Below are 20,478 nucleotides of genomic sequence, written 5' to 3'. Positions count from 1 at the left end.
GCACCCTCCCCCCAGCACCCTCCACCCAGCACCCTCCCCGCAGCACCCTCCACCCAGCACCCTCCCCCTAGCACCCTCCCCGCAGCACCCTCCCCGCAGCACCCTCCCCGCAGCACCCTCCCCCCAGCACCCTCCCCGCAGGACCCTCCCCCCAGCACCCTCCCCCCAGCACCCTCCACCCAGCACCCTCCCCGCAGCACCCTCCACCCAGCACCCTCCCCCTAGCACCCTCCCCGCAGCACCCTCCCCCCAGCACCCTCCCCCCAGCACCCTCCCCCCAGCACCCTCCCCCCAGCACCCTCCCCCTAGCACCCTCCCCGCAGCACCCTCCCCGCAGCACCCTCCCCCCAGCACCCTCCACCCAGCACCCTCCCCGCAGCACCCTCCACCCAGCACCCTCCCCCTAGCACCCTCCCCCCAGCACCCTCCACCCAGCACCCTCCACCCAGCACCCTCCCCGCAGCACCCTCCCCCCAGCACCCTCCCCCCAGCACCCTCCCCCCAGCACCCTCCTCAGGTATAGGAGCGTTTACTCACTTGGAAGCTCCTCCATCAGTCTTAGTCCATCTGCAGGAAGCAGAGAGTGAGGATTATTACAGCATTCTGAAACGGGCTCGGCCCCAGACCAGGCTGCTGCAGTGATCATCATCATTTACTCACTGACCAGCTCTCGGTCTGCACTGAGCAAGGTGACCAGGGAAACCAGCCGTCCGTGGGGAACAGTTCACCAGAGACAGTCAGGATGTGACAGACAGTGGGATGAAGGGGCACTCACAGTCAGAGTGGCCTTGAATGGCATGGGGGAGGGGTGCGGGGACATGTGTTGTCAGTCTGAGTCACACGGTCAAAAAGAAACTATTGGAGTGGGAGGTTGACACTGATTGCAGCTGAAGAGATAGGGACCATAGTCAGAATGGCTGTCCCTCAGGCAGCACCTCGTGTGGCTAAGTGTGTACCTGTAGGTGTACACATGGCTGTGACTCAGTGTGAGAGAGACAGTGTGAGACCAGCGGGTGGGTAGGAATGAGTATACAGGAAGGAGAGAGTGTGAGAGCATTCACGTGAGACAGTGAGGGACGGATAGTGTGCAGGAGGGAGAGGGTATGGGAGTGAGAGAGTGTGGGAGTGAGAGAGTGTGGGAGTGAGAGAGTGTGGGAGTGAGAGAGTGTGGGAGTGAGAGACTGTGGGAGTGAGAGACTGTGGGAGTGAGAGAGTGTGGGAGTGAGAGAGTGTGGGAGTGAGAGAGTGTGCGAGTGAGAGACGGTGGGAGTGAGAGAGTGTGGGAGTGAGAGAGTGTGGGAGTGAGAGAGTGTGGGAGTGAGAGAGTGTGGGAGTGAGAGACTGTGGGAGTGAGAGACTGTGGGAGTGAGAGAGTGTGGGAGTGAGAGAGTGTGGGAGTGAGAGAGTGTGCGAGTGAGAGACGGTGGGAGTGAGAGACTGTGGGAGTGAGAGAGTGTGGGAGTGAGAGAGTGTGGGAGTGAGAGACTGTGGGAGTGAGAGACTGTGGGAGTGAGAGACTGTGGGAGTGAGAGAGTGTGGGAGTGAGAGACTGGGCGAGTGAGAGAGTGTGGGAGTGAGAGTCTGTGGGAGTGAGAGACTGTGGGAGTGAGAGACTGTGGGAGTGAGAGACTGTGGGAGTGAGTGAGTGTGGGAGTGAGAGAGTGTGGGAGTGAGAGAGTGTGGGAGTGAGAGAGTATGGGAGTGAGAGACTGTGGGAGTGAGAGACTGTGGGAGTGAGAGACTGTGGGAGTGAGAGAGTGTGGGAGTGAGAGACTGTGGGAGTGAGAGAGTGTGGGAGTGAGAGAGTGTGGGAGTGAGAGAGTGTGCGAGTGAGAGACGGTGGGAGTGAGAGACTGTGGGAGTGAGAGAGTGTGGGAGTGAGAGAGTATGGGAGTGAGAGACTGTGGGAGTGAGAGACTGTGGGAGTGAGAGACTGTGGGAGTGAGAGAGTGTGGGAGTGAGAGAGTGTGGGAGTGAGAGACTGTGGGAGTGAGAGACTGTGGGAGTGAGAGACTGTGGGAGTGAGAGACTGTGGGAGTGAGTGAGTGTGGGAGTGAGAGACTGGGCGAGTGAGAGAGTGTGGGAGTGAGAGTCTGTGGGAGTGAGAGACTGTGGGAGTGAGAGACTGTGGGAGTGAGAGACTGTGGGAGTGAGTGAGTGTGGGAGTGAGAGAGTGTGGGAGTGAGAGACTGTGGGAGTGAGAGACTGTGGGAGTGAGTGAGTGTGGGAGTGAGAGACTGTGGGAGTGAGAGACTGTGGGAGTGAGAGACTGTGGGAGTGAGAGACTGTGGGAGTGAGTGAGAGTGGGAGTGAGAGACTGGGCGAGTGAGAGAGTGTGGGAGTGAGAGTCTGTGGGAGTGAGAGAGTGTGGGAGTGAGAGAGTGTGGGAGTGAGAGACTGTGGGAGTGAGAGACTGTGGGAGTGAGAGACTGTGGGAGTGAGAGAGTGTGGGAGTGAGAGACTGTGGGAGTGAGAGAGTGTGGGAGTGAGAGTGTGTGGGAGTGAGAGAGTGTGGGAGTGAGAGAGTGTGGGAGTGAGAGAGTATGGGAGTGAGAGACTGTGGGAATGAGAGACTGTGGGAGTGAGAGACTGTGGGAGTGAGAGAGTGTGGGAGTGAGAGACTGTGGGAGTGAGAGAGTGTGGGAGTGAGAGAGTGTGGGAGTGAGAGAGTGTGCGAGTGAGAGACGGTGGGAGTGAGAGACTGTGGGAGTGAGAGAGTGTGGGAGTGAGAGAGTATGGGAGTGAGAGACTGTGGGAGTGAGAGACTGTGGGAGTGAGAGAGTGTGGGAGTGAGAGAGTGTGGGAGTGAGAGAGTGTGGGAGTGAGAGACTGTGGGAGTGAGAGACTGTGGGAGTGAGAGACTGTGGGAGTGAGAGACTGTGGGAGTGAGTGAGTGTGGGAGTGAGAGACTGGGCGAGTGAGAGAGTGTGGGAGTGAGAGTCTGTGGGAGTGAGAGACTGTGGGAGTGAGAGACTGTGGGAGTGAGAGACTGTGGGAGTGAGTGAGTGTGGGAGTGAGAGAGTGTGGGAGTGAGAGACTGTGGGAGTGAGAGACTGTGGGAGTGAGTGAGTGTGGGAGTGAGAGACTGTGGGAGTGAGAGACTGTGGGAGTGAGAGACTGTGGGAGTGAGAGACTGTGGGAGTGAGTGAGTGTGGGAGTGAGAGACTGGGCGAGTGAGAGAGTGTGGGAGTGAGAGTCTGTGGGAGTGAGAGAGTGTGGGAGTGAGAGAGTGTGGGAGTGAGAGACTGTGGGAGTGAGAGACTGTGGGAGTGAGAGACTGTGGGAGTGAGAGAGTGTGGGAGTGAGAGACTGTGGGAGTGAGAGAGTGTGGGAGTGAGAGTGTGTGGGAGTGAGAGAGTGTGGGAGTGAGAGTGTGTGGGAGTGAGAGAGTGTGGGAGTGAGAGACTGTGGGAGTGAGAGACTGTGGGAGTGAGAGACTGTGGGAGTGAGAGACTGTGGGATGAGTGAGTGTGGGAGTGAGAGACTGGGCGAGAGAGAGAGTGTGGGAGTGAGAGAGTATGGGAGTGAGAGACTGTGGGAGTGAGAGACTGTGGGAGTGAGAGACTGTGGGAGTGAGAGAGTGTGGGAGTGAGAGAGTGTGGGAGTGAGAGACTGTGGGAGTGAGAGTCTGTGGGAGTGAGAGAGTGTGGGAGTGAGAGAGTGCGGGAGTGAGAGAGTGTGGGAGTGAGAGAGTGTGGGAGTGAGAGACTGTGGGAGTGAGTGAGTGTGGGAGTGAGAGACTGGGCGAGTGAGAGAGTGTGGGAGTGAGAGAGTATGGGAGTGAGAGACTGTGGGAGTGAGAGACTGTGGGAGTGAGAGACTGTGGGAGTGAGAGAGTGTGGGAGTGAGAGAGTGTGGGAGTGAGAGAGTGTGGGAGTGAGAGACTGTGGGAGTGAGAGAGTGTGGGAGTGAGAGAGTGTGGGAGTGAGAGAGTGTGGGAGTGAGAGAGTGTGGGAGTGAGAGACTGTGGGAGTGAGAGACTGTGGGAGTGAGAGAGTGTGGGAGTGAGAGACTGTGGGAGTGAGAGAGTGTGTGTGAGAGAGTGTGGGAGTGAGAGACTGTGGGAGTGAGAGAGTGTGGGAGTGAGAGAGTGTGGGAGTGAGAGAGTGCGGGAGTGAGAGAGTGTGGGAGTGAGAGACTGTGGGAGTGAGAGAGTGTGGGAGTGAGAGAGTGTGGGAGTGAGAGACTGTGGGAGTGAGAGACTGTGGGAGTGAGAGATTGTGGGAGTGAGAGAGTGTGGGAGTGAGACAGTGTGGGAGTGAGAGACTGTGGGAGTGAGAGATTGTGGGAGTGAGAGACTGTGGGAGTGAGAGACTGTGGGAGTGAGAGACTGTGGGAGTGAGAGACTGTGGGAGTGAGAGATTGTGGGAGTGAGAGAGTGTGGGAGTGAGAGAGTGTGGGAGTGAGAGAGTGTGGGAGTGAGAGACTGTGGGAGTGAGAGACTGTGGGAGTGAGAGACTGTGGGAGTGAGAGTGTGTGGGAGTGAGAGAGTGTGGGAGTGAGAGACTGTGGGAGTGAGAGAGTGTGGGAGTGAGAGACTGTGGGAGTGAGAGACTGTGGGAGTGAGAGACTGTGGGAGTGAGAGACTGTGGGAGTGAGAGTGTGTGGGAGTGAGAGAGTGTGGGAGTGAGAGACTGTGGGAGTGAGTGAGTGTGGGAGTGAGAGACTGGGCGAGTGAGAGAGTGTTGGAGTGAGAGACTGTGGGAGTGAGATAGTGTGGGAGTGAGAGACTGTGGGAGTGAGAGAGTGCGGGAGTGAGAGACTGTGGGAGTGAGAGAGTGTGGGAGTGAGAGACTGTGGGAGTGAGAGAGTGTGGGAGTGAGAGACTGTGGGAGTGAGAGACTGTGGGAGTGAGGGAGCGTGGGAGTGAGAGAGTGTGGGAGTGAGAGAGTGTGGGAGTGAGAGGGTGTGGGAGTGAGAGAGTGTGGGAGTGAGAGACTGTGGGAGTGAGAGTGTGTGGGAGTGAGAGAGTGTGGGAGGGAGAGACTGTGGGAGTGAGAGAGTGTGGGAGTGAGAGAGTGTGGGAGTGAGAGTGTGTGGGAGTGAGAGACGGTGGGAGTGAGAGACTGTGGGAGTGAGGGAGCGTGGGAGTGAGAGAGTGTGGGAGTGAGAGAGTGTGGGAGTGAGAGGGTGTGGGAGTGAGAGAGTGTGGGAGTGAGAGACTGTGGGAGTGAGAGTGTGTGGGAGTGAGAGAGTGTGGGAGTGAGAGACTGTGGGAGTGAGAGACTGTGGGAGTGAGATAGTGTGGGAGTGAGAGACAGTGGGCGTGAGAGAGTGCGGGAGTGAGAGTCTGTGGGAGTGAGAGACTGTGGGAGTGAGAGACTGTGGGAGTGAGAGTGTGTGGGAGTGAGAGACTGTGGGAGTGAGAGACAGTGGGAGTGAGAGAGTGCGGGAGTGAGAGTCTGTGCTAGTGAGAGAGTGTGGGAGTGAGAGAGTGTGGCAGTGAGAGACAGTGGGAGTGAGAGACTGTGGGAGTGAGAGAGTGTGGGAGTGAGAGAGTGTGGGAGTTTGAGAGTGAGAGAGTGTGGGAGTGAGAGAGTGTGGGAGTGTGAGAGTGTGAGAGTGAGAGACTGTGGGAGTGAGAGACTGTGGGAGTGAGAGAGTGAGAGAGTGTGAGAGTGTGGGAGTGAGAAAGTGTGGGAGTGAGAGAGTGTGGGAGTGAGTGAGGGTGGGAGTGGGAGAGTGAGGGAGTGAGGGAGAGTGAGAGTGTGAGAGTGTGAGAGTTGGAGAGTGTGAGAGTGTGAGAGTGTGGGAGTGAGAGAGTGTGGGAGTGAGAGACTGAAGAAGTGAGAGACTGTGGAAGTGAGAGACGGTGGGAGTGAGAGAGTGTGGGAGTGAGAGAGTGTGGGAGTGAGAGAGTGTGGGAGTGAGAGTGTGTGGGAGTGATAGTGTGTGGGAGTGAGAGAGTGTGGGAGTGAGTAACTGTGGGAGTGAGAGAGTGTGGGAGTGAGAGACTGTGGGAGTGAGAGACTGTGGGAGTGAGAGAGTGTGGGAGTGAGAGAGTGTGGGAGTGAGAGACTGTGGGAGTGAGAGAGTGTGGAAGTGAGAGAGTGTGGGAGTGAGAGACTGTGGGTGTGAGAGACTGTGGGAGTGAGAGACTGTGGGAGTGAGAGAGTGTGGAAGTGAGAGACGGTGGGAGTGAGAGACGGTGGGAGTGAGAGACTGTGGGAGTGAGAGAGTGTGGGAGTGAGAGAGTGTGGGAGTGAGAGACGGTGGGAGTGAGAGACAGTGGGAGTGAGAGACTGTGGGAGTGAGAGAGTGTGGGAGTGAGTGAGTGTGGGAGTGAGAGAGTGTGGGAGTGAGAGAGTGTGGGAGTGAGAGAGTGTGGGAGTGAGAGAGTGTGGGAGTGAGTGAGTGTGGGAGTGAGAGAGTGTGGGAGTGAGAGACTGTGGGAGTGAGTGAGTGTGGGAGTGAGAGAGTGTGGGAGTGAGAGACGGTGGGAGTGAGAGACTGTGGGAGTGAGAGACTGTGGGAGTGAGAGACTGTGGGAGTGAGAGAGTGTGGGAGTGAGAGAGTGCGGGAGTGAGAGAGTGTGGGAGTGAGAGAGTGTGTGAGTGAGAGACTGTGGGAGTGAGAGAGTGTGGGAGTGAGAGAGTGTGGGAGTCAGAGAGTGTGGGAGTGAGAGAGTGTGTGAGTGAGAGACTGTGGGAGTGAGAGAGTGTGGGAGTCAGAGAGTGTGGGAGTGAGAGACGGTGGGAGTTAGAGACTGTGGGAGTGAGAGACTGTGGGAATGAGAGACTATGGGAGTGAGAGTGTGGGAGTGAGAGAGTGTGGGAGTGAGAGAATGTGGGAGTGAGAGAGTGTGGGAGTGAGAGACAGTTGGAGTGAGAGACAGTTGGAGTGAGAGACGGTGGGAGTGAGAGACTGTGGGAGTGAGATAGTGTGGGAGTGAGAGAGTGTGGGAGTGAGAGACTGTGGGAGTGAGAGTGTGTGGGAGTGAGAGACAGTGGGAGTGAGAGACTGGGCGAGTGAGAGAGTGTGGGAGTGAGAGACTGTGGGAGTGAGAGACAGTGGGAGTGAGTGAGTGTGGGAGTGAGAGAGTGTGGGAGTGAGAGACGGTGGGAGTGAGAGACTGTGGGAGTGAGTGAGTGTGGGAGTGAGAGAGTGTGGGAGTGAGAGACGGTGGGAGTGAGAGACTGTGGGAGTGAGAGACTGTGGGAGTGAGAGAGTGCGGGAGTGAGAGACTGTGGGAGTGAGAGACGGTGGGAGTGAGAGACTGTGTGAATGAGAGACTGTGGGAGTGAGTGAGTGTGGGAGTGAGAGACTGGGCGAGTGAGAGAGTGTGGGAGTGAGAGACTGTGGGAGTGAGAGAGTGCGGGAGTGAGAGACTGTGGGAGTGAGAGAGTGTGGGAGTAGGAGAGTGTGGGAGTGTGGGAGTGAGAGAGTGTGGGAGTGAGAGAGTGTGGGAGTGAGAGAGTGTGGGAGTGAGAGAGTGTGGGAGTGAGAGAGTGTGGGAGTGTGGGAGTGAGAGAGTGTGGGAGTGTGGGAGTGAGAGAGTGTGGGAGTGAGAGAGTGTGGGAGTGAGAGAGTGTGGGAGTGGGAGAGTGTGGGAGTGAGAGAGTGTGGGAGTGAGAGAGTGTGTCAGTGGGAGAGTGTGGGAGTGGGAGAGTGTGGGAGTGAGAGAGTGAGAGAGTGAGAGAGTGTGGGAGCGAGAGAGTGTGGGAGTTTGAGAGTGAGAGAGTGTGGGAGTGAGAGAGTGTGGGAGTGTGAGAGTGTGGGAGTGAGAGAGTGTGGGAGTGAGAGACGGTGGGAGTGAGAGACTGTGGGAGTGTGAGAGTGTGAGAGTGAGAGACTGTGGGAGTGAGAGAGTGTGGGAGTGTGGGAGTGAGAGATTGTGGGAGTGAGAGACTGTGGGAGTGTGAGAGTGTGAGAGTGAGAGACTGTGGGAGTGAGAGAGTGTGGGAGTGTGAGAGTGTGGGAGTGTGGGAGTGAGAGAGTGTGGGAGTGAGAGAGTGTGGGAGTGAGAGAGTGTGGGAGTGTGGGAGTGAGAGAGTGTGGGAGTGAGAGAGTGTGGGAGTTTGAGAGTGAGAGAGTGTGGGAGTGAGAGAGTGTGGGAGTGTGAGAGTGTGGGAGTGTGGGAGTGAGAGAGTGTGGGAGTGAGAGAGTGTGGGAGTGAGAGAGTGTGGGAGTGAGAGACGGTGGGAGTGAGAGACTGTGGGAGTGTGAGAGTGTGAGAGTGAGAGACTGTGGGAGTGAGAGAGTGTGGGAGTGAGAGTGAGTGGGAGTGAGAGACTGTGGGAGTGAGAGAGTGTGGGAGTGAGAGAGTGTGGGAGTTTGAGAGTGAGAGAGTGTGGGAGTGAGAGAGTGTGGGAGTGTGAGAGTGTGAGAGTGAGAGACTGTGGGAGTGAGAGACTGTGGGAGTGAGAGAGTGAGAGAGTGTGAGAGTGTGGGAGTGAGAAAGTGTGGGAGTGAGAGAGTGTGGGAGTGAGTGAGGGTGGGAGTGGGAGAGTGAGGGAGTGAGGGAGTGTGAGAGTGTGAGAGTTGGAGAGTGTGAATGTGTGAGAGTGTGGGAGTGAGAGAGTGTGGGAGTGAGAGACTGTGGAAGTGAGAGACTGTGGAAGTGAGAGAGTGTGGGAGTGAGAGAGTGTGGGAGTGAGAGAGTGTGGGAGTGAGAGACTGTGGGAGTGAGAGAGTGTGAGAGTGAGAGAGTGTGGGAGTGAGAGTGTGTGGGAGTGAGAGTGTGTGGGAGTGAGAGAGTGTGGGAGTGAGTGACTGTGGGAGTGGGAGTGTGTGGGAGTGAGAGACGGTGGGAGTGAGAGAATGTGGGAGTGAGAGAGTGTGGGAGTGAGAGACTGTGGGAGTGAGAGAGTGTGGGAGTGAGAGAGTGCGGGAGTGAGAGAGTGTGGGAGTGAGAGAGTGTGTGAGTGAGAGACTGTGGGAGTGAGAGAGTGTGGGAGTGAGAGAGTGTGGGAGTCAGAGAGTGTGGGAGTGAGAGAGTGTGTGAGTGAGAGACTGTGGGAGTGAGAGAGTGTGGGAGTCAGAGAGTGTGGGAGTGAGAGACGGTGGGAGTTAGAGACTGTGGGAGTGAGAGACTGTGGGAATGAGAGACTATGGGAGTGAGAGTGTGGGAGTGAGAGAGTGTGGGAGTGAGAGAATGTGGGAGTGAGAGAGTGTGGGAGTGAGAGACAGTTGGAGTGAGAGACAGTTGGAGTGAGAGACGGTGGGAGTGAGAGACTGTGGGAGTGAGATAGTGTGGGAGTGAGAGAGTGTGGGAGTGAGAGACTGTGGGAGTGAGAGTGTGTGGGAGTGAGAGACAGTGGGAGTGAGAGACTGGGCGAGTGAGAGAGTGTGGGAGTGAGAGACTGTGGGAGTGAGAGACAGTGGGAGTGAGTGAGTGTGGGAGTGAGAGAGTGTGGGAGTGAGAGACGGTGGGAGTGAGAGACTGTGGGAGTGAGTGAGTGTGGGAGTGAGAGAGTGTGGGAGTGAGAGACGGTGGGAGTGAGAGACTGTGGGAGTGAGAGACTGTGGGAGTGAGAGAGTGTGGGAGTGAGAGACTGTGTGAATGAGAGACTGTGGGAGTGAGTGAGTGTGGGAGTGAGAGACTGGGCGAGTGAGAGAGTGTGGGAGTGAGAGACTGTGGGAGTGAGAGACGGTGGGAGTGAGAGACTGTGTGAATGAGAGACTGTGGGAGTGAGTGAGTGTGGGAGTGAGAGACTGGGCGAGTGAGAGAGTGTGGGAGTGAGAGACTGTGGGAGTGAGAGAGTGCGGGAGTGAGAGACTGTGGGAGTGAGAGAGTGTGGGAGTAGGAGAGTGTGGGAGTGTGGGAGTGAGAGAGTGTGGGAGTGAGAGAGTGTGGGAGTGAGAGAGTGTGGGAGTGAGAGAGTGTGGGAGTGTGGGAGTGAGAGAGTGTGGGAGTGTGGGAGTGAGAGAGTGTGGGAGTGAGAGAGTGTGGGAGTGAGAGAGTGTGGGAGTGGGAGAGTGTGGGAGTGAGAGAGTGTGGGAGTGAGAGAGTGTGTCAGTGGGAGAGTGTGGGAGTGGGAGAGTGTGGGAGTGAGAGAGTGAGAGAGTGAGAGAGTGTGGGAGCGAGAGAGTGTGGGAGTTTGAGAGTGAGAGAGTGTGGGAGTGAGAGAGTGTGGGAGTGTGAGAGTGTGGGAGTGAGAGAGTGTGGGAGTGAGAGACGGTGGGAGTGAGAGACTGTGGGAGTGTGAGAGTGTGAGAGTGAGAGACTGTGGGAGTGAGAGAGTGTGGGAGTGTGGGAGTGAGAGATTGTGGGAGTGAGAGACTGTGGGAGTGTGAGAGTGTGAGAGTGAGAGACTGTGGGAGTGAGAGAGTGTGGGAGTGTGAGAGTGTGGGAGTGTGGGAGTGAGAGAGTGTGGGAGTGAGAGAGTGTGGGAGTGAGAGAGTGTGGGAGTGTGGGAGTGAGAGAGTGTGGGAGTGAGAGAGTGTGGGAGTTTGAGAGTGAGAGAGTGTGGGAGTGAGAGAGTGTGGGAGTGTGAGAGTGTGGGAGTGTGGGAGTGAGAGAGTGTGGGAGTGAGAGAGTGTGGGAGTGAGAGACTGTGGGAGTGAGAGACGGTGGGAGTGAGAGACGGTGGGAGTGAGAGAGTGTGGGTGTGAGAGAGTCTGGGAGTTTGAGAGTGAGAGAGTGTGGGAGTGAGAGAGTGTGGGAGTGTGAGAGTGTGAGAGTGAGAGACTGTGGGAGTGAGAGAGTGTGGGAGTGTGAGAGTGTGGGAGTGTGGGAGTGAGAGAGTGTGGGAGTGAGAGAGTGTGGGAGTGTGAGAGTGTGAGAGTGAGAGACTGTGGGAGTGAGAGAGTGTGGGAGTGTGAGAGTGTGGGAGTGTGGGAGTGAGAGAGTGTGGGAGTGAGAGAGTGTGGGAGTGTGAGAGTGTGAGAGTGAGAGACTGTGGGAGTGAGAGAGTGTGGGAGTGTGGGAGTGAGAGAGTGTGGGAGTGAGAGAGTGTGGGAGTGAGAGAGTGTGGGAGTGTGGGAGTGAGAGAGTGTGGGAGTTTGAGAGGGAGAGAGTGTGGGAGTGAGAGAGTGTGGGAGTGTGAGAGTGTGGGAGTGTGGGAGTGAGAGAGTGTGGGAGTGAGAGAGTGTGGGAGTGAGAGAGTGTGGGAGTTTGAGAGTGAGAGAGTGTGGGAGTGAGAGAGTGTGGGAGTGTGAGAGTGTGGGAGTGTGGGAGTGAGAGAGTGTGGGAGTGAGAGAGTGTGGGAGTGAGAGACGGTGGGAGTGAGAGACTGTGGGAGTGAGAGAGTGAGAGAGTGTGAGAGTGTGGGAGTGAGAAAGTGTGGGAGTGAGAGAGTGTGGGAGTGAGTGAGGGTGGGAGTGGGAGAGTGAGGGAGTGAGGGAGTGTGAGAGTGTGAGAGTGTGAGATTGTGAGAGTTGGAGAGTGTGAATGTGTGAGAGTGTGGGAGTGAGAGAGTGTGGGAGTGAGAGACGGTGGAAGTGAGAGACTGTGGAAGTGAGAGAGTGTGGGAGTGAGAGAGTGTGGGAGTGAGAGTGAGTGGGAGTGAGAGACTGTGGGAGTGAGAGAGTGTGGGAGTGAGAGAGTGTGGGAGTGAGAGTGAGTGGGAGTGAGAGACTGTGGGAGTGAGAGAGTGTGGGAGTGAGAGAGTGTGGGAGTTTGAGAGTGAGAGAGTGTGGGAGTGAGAGAGTGTGGGAGTGTGAGAGTGTGAGAGTGAGAGACTGTGGGAGTGAGAGACTGTGGGAGTGAGAGAGTGAGAGAGTGTGAGAGTGTGGGAGTGAGAAAGTGTGGGAGTGAGAGAGTGTGGGAGTGAGTGAGGGTGGGAGTGGGAGAGTGAGGGAGTGAGGGAGTGTGAGAGTGTGAGAGTTGGAGAGTGTGAATGTGTGAGAGTGTGGGAGTGAGAGAGTGTGGGAGTGAGAGACTGTGGAAGTGAGAGACTGTGGAAGTGAGAGAGTGTGGGAGTGAGAGAGTGTGGGAGTGAGAGAGTGTGGGAGTGAGAGACTGTGGGAGTGAGAGAGTGTGAGAGTGAGAGAGTGTGGGAGTGAGAGTGTGTGGGAGTGAGAGTGTGTGGGAGTGAGAGAGTGTGGGAGTGAGTGACTGTGGGAGTGGGAGTGTGTGGGAGTGAGAGACGGTGGGAGTGAGAGAATGTGGGAGTGAGAGAGTGTGGGAGTGAGAGACTGTGGGAGTGAGAGAGTGTGGAAGTGAGAGAGTGTGGGAGTGAGAGACTGTGGAAATGAGAGACTGTGGGAGTGAGAGACTGTGGGAGTGAGAGAGTGTGAGAGTGAGAGAGTGTGGGAGTGAGAGTGTGTGGGAGTGAGAGAGTGTGGGAGTGAGAGAGTGTGGGAGTGAGAGACGGTGGGAGTGAGAGAGTGTGGGAATGAGAGACTGTGGGAGTGAGAGAGTGTGGGAGTGAGAGTGTGTGGGAGTGAGAGTGTGTGAGAGTGTGGGAGTGAGAGAGTGTGGGAGTGAGAGAGTTTGGGAGTGGGAGTGAGAGTGTGTGGGAGTGAGAGTCTGTGGGAGTGAGAATGTGTGGGAGTGAGAGTCTGTGGGAGTGAGAAAGTGTGGGAGTGAGAGTGTGTGGGAGTGAGAGAGTGTGGGAGTGAGAGAGTGTGGGAGTGAGAGCGTGTGAGAGTGTGGGAGTGAGAGAGTGTTGGAGTGAGAGAGTTTGGGAGTGGGAGTGAGAGTGTGTGGGAGTGAGAGTCTGTGGGAGTGAGAAAGTGTGGGAGTGAGAGTCTGTGGGAGTGAGAAAGTGTGGGAGTGAGAGTGTGTGGGAGTGAGAGAGTGTGGGAGTGAGAGAGTGTGGGAGTGAGAGTGTATGGGAGTGAGAGTGTGTGGGAGTGAGAGAGTGTTGGAGTGAGAGAGTGTGGGAGTGAGAGACTGTGGGAGTGAGAGACTGTGGGAGTGAGAGACTGTGGGAGTGAGGGAGCGTGGGAGTGAGAGAGTGTGGGAGTGAGAGAGTGTGGGAGTGAGAGCGTGTGAGAGTGTGGGAGTGAGAGAGTGTGGGAGTGGGAGAGTGTGGGAGTGGGAGAGAGTGTGGGAGTGAGAGAGTGTGGGAGTGTGAGAGTGTGAGAGCGTGAGTGCGTGAGAGTGGGAATGAGAGAATGTGGGAATGAGAGAGTGTGGGAGAGAGAGACTGTGGGACTTAGAGACTGTGGGAGTGAGAGACTGTGGGAGTGAGAGACTGGGAGTGAGAGAGTGTGGGAGTGAGGGAGTGTGGGAGTGAGAGAGTGTGGGAGTGAGAGAGTGTGGGAGTGAGAGCGTGTGGGAGTGAGAGCGTGTGGGAGTGAGAGACTGTGGGAGTGAGAGAGTGTGAGAGTGTGGGAGTGAGAGAGTGTGGGAGTGAGTGAGGGAGTGAGAGAGTGTGGGAGTGAGAGAGTGTGGGAGTGAGAATATGTGGGAGTGAGAGTGAGTGGGAGTGAGAGACTGTGGGAGGGACAGTGTGGGAGTGGGAGAGTGTGGGAGTGAGTGAGTGAGAGAGTGAGGGAGTGAGAATGAGTGGGAGTGAGAGACTGTTGGAGGGAGAGTGTGGGAGTGAGAGAGCGTGAGTGCGTGCGAGTGGGAATGAGAGAATGTGGGAGTGAGAGAGTGTGGGAGTGAGAGAGGGTGGGAATGAGAGAGTGTGGGAGAGAGAGACTGTGAGACTTAGAGACTGTGGGAGTGAGAGACTGTGGGAGTGAGAGACTGGGAGTGAGAGCGTGTGGGAGTGAGAGCGTGTGGGAGTGAGAGACTCTGGGAGTGAGAGAGTGTGAGAGTGTGGGAGTGAGGGAGTGTGGGAGTGAGAGACTGTGGGATTGAGAGAGTGTGGGAGTGAGAGACTGTGGGAGTGAGAGACTGTGGGAGTGAGAGAGTGTGGGAGTGAGAGAGTTTGGGAGTGGGAGTGAGAGTGTGTGGGAGTGAGAGTCTGTGGGAGTGAGAGACTGTGGGAATGAGAGAATGTGGGAGTGAGAGAGTGTGGGAGTGAGAGAGTGTGGGAGTGAGAGACTGTGGGAATGAGAGAATGTGGGAGTGAGAGAGTGTGGGAGTGAGAGACTGTGAGACTTAGAGACTGTGGGAGTGAGAGACTGTGGGAGTGAGAGACTGGGAGTGAGAGCGTGTGGGAGTGAGAGCGTGTGGGAGTGAGAGACTCTGGGAGTGAGAGAGTGTGAGAGTGTGGGAGTGAGAGAGTGTGGGAGTGAGAGAGTGTGGGAGTGAGAGACTGTGGGAGTGAGAGTGTGGGAGTGAGGGAGTGTGGGAGTGAGAGACTGTGGGATTGAGAGAGTGTGGGAGTGAGAGACTGTGGTAGTGAGAGACTGTGGGAGTGAGAGAGTGTGGGAGTGAGAGAGTTTGGGAGTGGGAGTGAGAGTGTGTGGGAGTGAGAGTCTGCGGAAGTGAGAAAGTGTGGGAGTGAGAGAGTGTGGGAGTGAGAGAGTGTGGGAGTGAGAGACTGTGGGAGTGAGAGAGTGTGGGAGTGAGAGACTGTGGGAGTGAGAGAGTGTGGGAGTGAGAGACTGTGGGAGTGAGAGAGTGCGGGAGTGAGAGTGTGTGGGAGTGAGAGAGTGTGGGAGTGAGAGACTGTGGGAGTGAGGGAGCGTGGGAGTGAGAGTGTGTGGGAGTGAGAGAGTGTGGGAGTGAGAGCGTGTGGGAGTGAGAGCGTGTGAGAGTGGGGGAGTGAGAGAGTGTGGGAGTGAGAGAGTTTGGGAGTGGGAGTGTGTGGGAGTGAGAGTCTGTGGGAGTGAGAGAGTGTTGGAATGTGAGAGTGTGGGAGTGAGAGTCTGTGGGAGTGAGAAAGTGTGGGAGTGAGAGAGTGTGGGAGTGAGAGAGTGTGGGAGTGAGAGAGTGTGGGAGTGAGAGAGTGTGGGACTAAGAGACTGTGGGAGTGAGAGAGTGTGGGAGTGAGAGAGTGTGGGAGTGAGAGTGTGTGGGAGTGAGAGTGTGTGGGAGTGAGAGAGTGTTGGAGTGTGAGAGTGTGGGAGTGAGAGACTGTGGGAGTGAGAGACTGTGGGAGTGAGAGACTGTGGGAGTGAGGGAGCGTGGGAGTGAGAGTGTGTGGGAGTGAGTGTGTGTGGGAGTGAGAGAGTGTGGGAGTGAGAGAGTGTGGGAGTGAGAGAGTGTGCAAGTGAGAGCGTGTGGGAGTGACAGCGAGTGAGAGTGTGGGAGTGAGAGAGTGTGGGAGTGGGAGAGTGTGGGAGTGGGAGAGAGTGTGGGAATGAGAGAGTGTGGGAGTGAGAGAGTGTGAGAGTGTGAGTGCGTGAGAGTGGGAATGAGAGAATGTGGGAGTGAGAGAGTGTGGGAGTGAGAGAGTGTGGCAGTGAGAGAGTGTGGGAGTGAGAGAGTTTGGGAGTGGGAGTGAGAGTGTGTGGGAGTGAGAGTCTGTGGGTGTGAGAGAGTGTGGGAGTGAGAGACTGTGGGAGTGAGAGAGTGTGGGAGTGAGAGTGTGTGGGAGTGAGAGAGTGTGGGAGTGAGAGACTGTGGGAGTGAGAGACTGTGGGAGTGAGAGTGTGTGGGAGTGAGAGAGTGTGGGAGTGAGAGAGTGTGGGAGTGAGAGTGTGTGGGAGTGAGAGTGTGTGGGAGCGAGAGAGTGTGGGAGTGAGTGAGTGTGGGAGTGAGAGACTGTGGGAGTGAGAGACTGTGGTAGTGAGAGACTGTGGGAGTGAGAGACTGTGGGAGTGAGGGAGCGTGAGAGTGTGTGGGAGTGAGAGAGTGTGGGAGTGAGAGACTTTGGGAGTGAGAGACTGTGGGAGTGAGGGAGCGTGAGAGTGTGTGGGAGTGAGAGAGTGTGGGAGTGAGAGAGTTTGGGAGTGGGAGTGAGAGTGTGTGGGAGTGAGAGACGGTGGGAGTGAGAGACGGTGGGAGTGAGAGTGTGTGGGAGTGAGAGAGTGTGGGAGTGAGAGACTGTGGGAGTGAGAGAGTGTGGGAGTGAGAGAGTGTGGGAGTGAGAGAGTGTGGGAGTGAGAGTATATGGGAGTGAGAGTGTGTGGGAGTGAGAGAGTGTTGGAGTGTGAGAGTGTGGGAGTGAGAGAGTGTGGGAGTGAGAGACTGTGGGAGTGAGGGAGCGTGGGAGTGAGAGTGTGTGGGAGTGAGAGAGTGTATGAGTGAGAGCGTGTGAGAGTGAGAGCGTGTGAGAGTGTGGGAGTGAGAGAGTGTGGGAGTGGGAGAGTGTGGGAGTGGGAGAGTGTGGGAGTGGGAGAGTGTGGGAGTGGGAGAGAGTGTGACAGTGAGAGAGTGTGGGAGTGAGAGAGTGTGAGAGTGTGAGAGCGTGAGTGCGTGAGAGTGGGAATCAGAGAATGTGGGAGTGAGAGAGTGTGGGAGTGAGAGAGGGTGGGAATGAGAGAGTGTGGGAGAGAGAGACTGTGGGACTTAGAGACTGTGGGAGTGAGAGACTGTGGGAGTGAGAGACTGGGAGTGAGAGAGTGTGGGAGTGAGGGAGTGTGGGTGTGAGAGAGTGTGGGAGTGAGAGAGTGTGAGAGTGAGAGCGTGTGGGAGTGAGAGAGTGTGGGAGTGAGTGAGGGAGTGAGAGAGTGTGGGAGTGAGAATATGTGGGAGTGAGAGTGAGTGGGAGTGAGAGACTGTGGTAGGGACAGTGTGGGAGTGGGAGAGTGTGGGAGTGAGAGAGTGAGAGAGTGAGGGAGTGAGAATGAGTGGGAGTGAGAGACTGTTGGAGGGAGAGTGTGGGAGTGAGAGAGTGTGAGAGTGTGGGAGTGAGAGAGTGTGGGAGTGAGTGAGGGAGTGAGAGAGTGTGGGAGTGAGAATATGTGGGAGTGAGAGTGAGTGGCAGTGAGAGACAGTGTGGGAGTGAGAGAGTGTAGGAGTGAGAGAGTGTGGGAATGAGAGAGTGTGGGAGTGAGAGACTGTGGGAGTGAGAGTGTGTGGGAGTGAGAAAGTGTGGGAGTGAGAGAGTGTGGGAGTGAGAGAGTGTGGGAGTGAGAGACTGTGGGAGTGAGAGTGTGGGAGTGAGAGTGTGGGAGTGAGAGAGTGTGGGAGTGAGAGAGTGTGGGAGTGAGAGTGTGTGGGAGTGAGAGTGTGTGGGAGCGAGAGAGTGTGGGAGTGTGAGAGTGTGGGAGTGAGAGAGTGTGGGAGTGAGAGACTGTGGGAGTGAGAGACTGTGGGAGTGAGGGAGCGTGGGAGTGAGAGTGTGTGGGAGTGAGAGAGTGTGGGAGTGAGAGAGTGTGGGAGTGAGGGAGTGTGGGAGTGAGAGACTGTGGGAGTGAGAGACTGTGGGAGTGAGAGCATGTGGGAGTGAGAGCGTGTGAGAGTGTGGGAGTGAGAGAGTGGGGGAGTGAGAGAGTTTGGGAGTGAGAGTCTGTGGGAGTGAGAAAGTGTGGGAGTGAGAGAGTGTGGGAGTGAGAGAGTGTGGGAGTGAGAGTCTGTGGGAGTGAGAAAGTGTGGGAGTGAGAGAGTGTGGGAGTGAGAGAGTGTGGGGGTGAGAAAGTGTGGGAGTGAGAGAGTGTGGGAGTGAGAAAGTGTGGGAGTGAGAGAGTGTGGGAGTGAGAGAGTGTGGGAGTGAGAGAGTGTGGGGGTGAGAGTGTGTGGGAGTGAGAGTGTGTGGGAGTGAGAGAGTGTTGGAGTGTGAGAGTGTGGGAGTGAGAGACTGTGGGAGTGAGAGACTGTGGGAGTGAGAGTGTGGGAGTGAGAGGGTGTGGGAGTGAGAGAGTGCGGGAGTGAGAGACTGTGGGAGTGAGAGAGTGTGGGAGTGAGAGAGTGTGGGAGTGAGAGTGTGTGGGAGTGAGAGTGTGGGAGTGAGAGCGTGTGGGAGTGAGAGAGTGCGGGAGTGAGAGACTGTGGGAGTGAGAGAGTGTGGGAGTGAGAGAGTGTGGGAGTGTGGGAGTCTGGGAGTGAGATAGTGTGGGAGTGTGGGAGTGAGAGAGTGTGGGAGTGAGAGAGTGTGGGAGTGAGAGTGTGTGGGAGTGAGAGTGTGTGGGAGTGAGAATGCGTGGGAGTGAGAATGTGTGGGAGTGAGAGAGTGTGGGAGTGAGAGACTGTGGGAGTGAGAGTGTGTGGGAGTGAGAGAGTGTGGGAGTGAGAGACTGTGGGAGTGAGAGAGTGTGGGAGTGAGAGAGTGTGGGAGTGAGAGAGTGTGGGAGTGAGAGACTGTGGGAGTGAGAGACTGTGCGAGTGAGAGTGTGTGGGAGTGAGAGAGTGTGGGAGCGAGCCAGTGTGGGAGTGAGAGAGTGTGGGAGTGAGAGACTGTGGGAGTGAGAGACTGTGCGAGTGAGAGACTGTGGGAGTGAGAGACTGTGGGAGTGAGAGAGTGTGGGAGTGAGAGAGTGTGGGAGTGAGAGAGTGTGGGAGTGAGGGAGTGTGGGAGTGAGAGACTGTGGGAGTGAGAGACTGTGGGAGTGAGAGACTGTGGGAGTGAGAGACTGTGGGAGTGAGAGACGGTGGGAGTGAGAGACGGTGGGAGTGAGAGAGTGTGGGAGTGAGAGCGTGTGCGAGTGAGAGACTGTGGGAGTGAGAGACTGTGGGAGTGAGAGAGTGTGGGAGTGAGAGAGTGTGGGAGTGAGAGAGTGTGGGAGTGAGGGAGTGTGGGAGTGAGAGACTGTGGGAGTGAGAGACTGTGGGAGTGAGAGACTGTGGGAGTGAGAGAGTGTGGGAGTGAGAGAGTTTGGGAGTGGGAGTGAGAGTGTGTGGGAGTGAGAGTCTGTGGGAGTGAGAAAGTGTGGGAGTGAGAGAGTGTGGGAGTGAGAGAGTGTGGGAGTGAGAGACTGTGGGAATGAGAGAATGTGGGAGTGAGAGAGTGTGGGAGTGAGAGAGGGTGGGAATGAGAGAGTGTGGGAGAGAGAGACTGTGAGACTTAGAGACTGTGGGAGTGAGAGACTGTGGGAGTGAGAGACTGGGAGTGAGAGCGTGTGGGAGTGAGAGCGTGTGGGAGTGAGAGACTCTGGGAGTGAGAGAGTGTGAGAGTGTGGGAGTGAGAGAGTGTGGGAGTGAGAGACTGTGGGAGTGAGAGAGTGTGGGAGTGAGAGACTGTGGGAGTGAGAGTGTGTGGGAGTGAGAGAGTATGGGAGTGAGAGACTGTGGGAGTGAGAGTGTGGGAGTGAGGGAGTGTGGGAGTGAGAGACTGTGGGATTGAGAGAGTGTGGGAGTGAGAGACTGTGGGAGTGAGAGACTGTGGGAGTGAGAGAGTGTGGGAGTGAGAGAGTTTGGGAGTGAGAGAGTGTGGGAGTGAGAGAGTGTGGGAGTGAGAGACTGTGGGAGTGAGAAAGTGTGGGAGTGAGAGAGTGTGGGAGTGAGAGAGTGTGCTAGTGAGAGACTGTGGGAGTGAGAGAGTGTGGGAGTGAGAGAGTTTGGGAGTGAGAGAGTGTGGGAGTGAGAGTGTGTGGGAGTGAGAGTCTGTGGGAGTGAGAAAGTGTGGGAGTGAGAGAGTGTGGGAGTGAGAGAGTGTGGGAGTGAGAGACTGTGGGAGTGAGAGAGTGTGGGAGTGAGATACTGTGGGAGTGAGAGAGTGTGGGAGTGAGAGAGTGTGGGAGTGAGAGAGTGTGGGAGTGAGAGTGTGTGGGAGTGAGAGAGTGTGGGAGTGAGAGACTGTGGGAGTGAGGGAGCGTGGGAGTGAGAGTGTGTGGGAGTGAGAGAGTGTGGGAGTGAGGGAGCGTGGGAGTGAGAGTGTGTGGGAGTGAGAGAGTGTGGGAGTGAGAGCGTGTGGGAGTGAGAGCGTGTGAGAGTGGGGGAGTGAGAGAGTGTGGGAGTGAGAGAGTTTGGGAGTGGGAGTGTGTGGGAGTGAGAGTCTGTGGGAGTGAGAGAGTGTTGGAATGTGAGAGTGTGGGAGTGAGAGTCTGTGGGAGTGAGAAAGTGTGGGAGTGAGAGAGTGTGGGAGTGAGAGAGTGTGGGAGTGAGAGAGTGTGGGACTAAGAGACTGTGGGAGTGAGAGAGTGTGGGAGTGAGAGAGTGTGGGAGTGAGAGTGTGTGGGAGTGAGAGTGTGTGGGAGTGAGAGAGTGTTGGAGTGTGAGAGTGTGGGAGTGAGAGACTGTGGGAGTGAGAGACTGTGGGAGTGAGAGACTGTGGGAGTGAGGGAGCGTGGGAGTGAGAGTGTGTGGGAGTGAGTGTGTGTGGGAGTGAGAGAGTGTGGGAGTGAGAGAGTGTGGGAGTGAGAGAGTGTGGGAGTGAGAGAGTGTGCAAGTGAGAGCGTGTGGGAGTGACAGCGAGTGAGAGTGTGGGAGTGAGAGAGTGTGGGAGTGGGAGAGTGTGGGAGTGGGAGAGAGTGTGGGAATGAGAGAGTGTGGGAGTGAGAGAGTGTGAGAGTGTGAGTGCGTGAGAGTGGGAATGAGAGAATGTGGGAGTGAGAGAGTGTGGGAGTGAGAGAGTGTGGCAGTGAGAGAGTGTGCGAGTGAGAGAGTTTGGGAGTGGGAGTGAGAGTGTGTGGGAGTGAGAGTCTGTGGGTGTGAGAGAGTGTGGGAGTGAGAGACTGTGGGAGTGAGAGAGTGTGGGAGTGAGAGTGTGTGGGAGTGAGAGAGTGTGGGAGTGAGAGACTGTGGGAGTGAGAGACTGTGGGAGTGAGAGAGTGTGGGAGTGAGAGAGTGTGGGAGTGAGAGAGTGTGGGAGTGAGAGTGTGTGGGAGTGAGAGTGTGTGGGAGCGAGAGAGTGTGGGAGTGAGTGAGTGTGG

General features: G+C 56.5%; 1 protein-coding gene across 1 annotated transcript in view; it reads right to left on the bottom strand.

Moving 5' to 3' along the window:
* Positions 1-20,478, bottom strand: part of tns1b (tensin 1b) — an 816,333-nt gene that overhangs the window by 9,223 nt on the left and 786,632 nt on the right. The window contains exon 31 of the mRNA XM_087988578.1: positions 538-567. Within this exon, the coding sequence (XP_087844704.1) occupies positions 538-567 (30 nt within the window). The remainder of the gene's footprint in view (positions 1-537; positions 568-20,478) is intronic.

This window comes from Chiloscyllium plagiosum, unplaced genomic scaffold (assembly GCF_037043375.1).
Source record: "Chiloscyllium plagiosum isolate Xiang-an unplaced genomic scaffold, Cpla_swu_hap1 HiC_scaffold_7, whole genome shotgun sequence".
Lineage (NCBI taxonomy): Eukaryota > Metazoa > Chordata > Chondrichthyes > Orectolobiformes > Hemiscylliidae > Chiloscyllium > Chiloscyllium plagiosum.
This window is presented reverse-complemented; position numbering and strand designations above follow the sequence as displayed.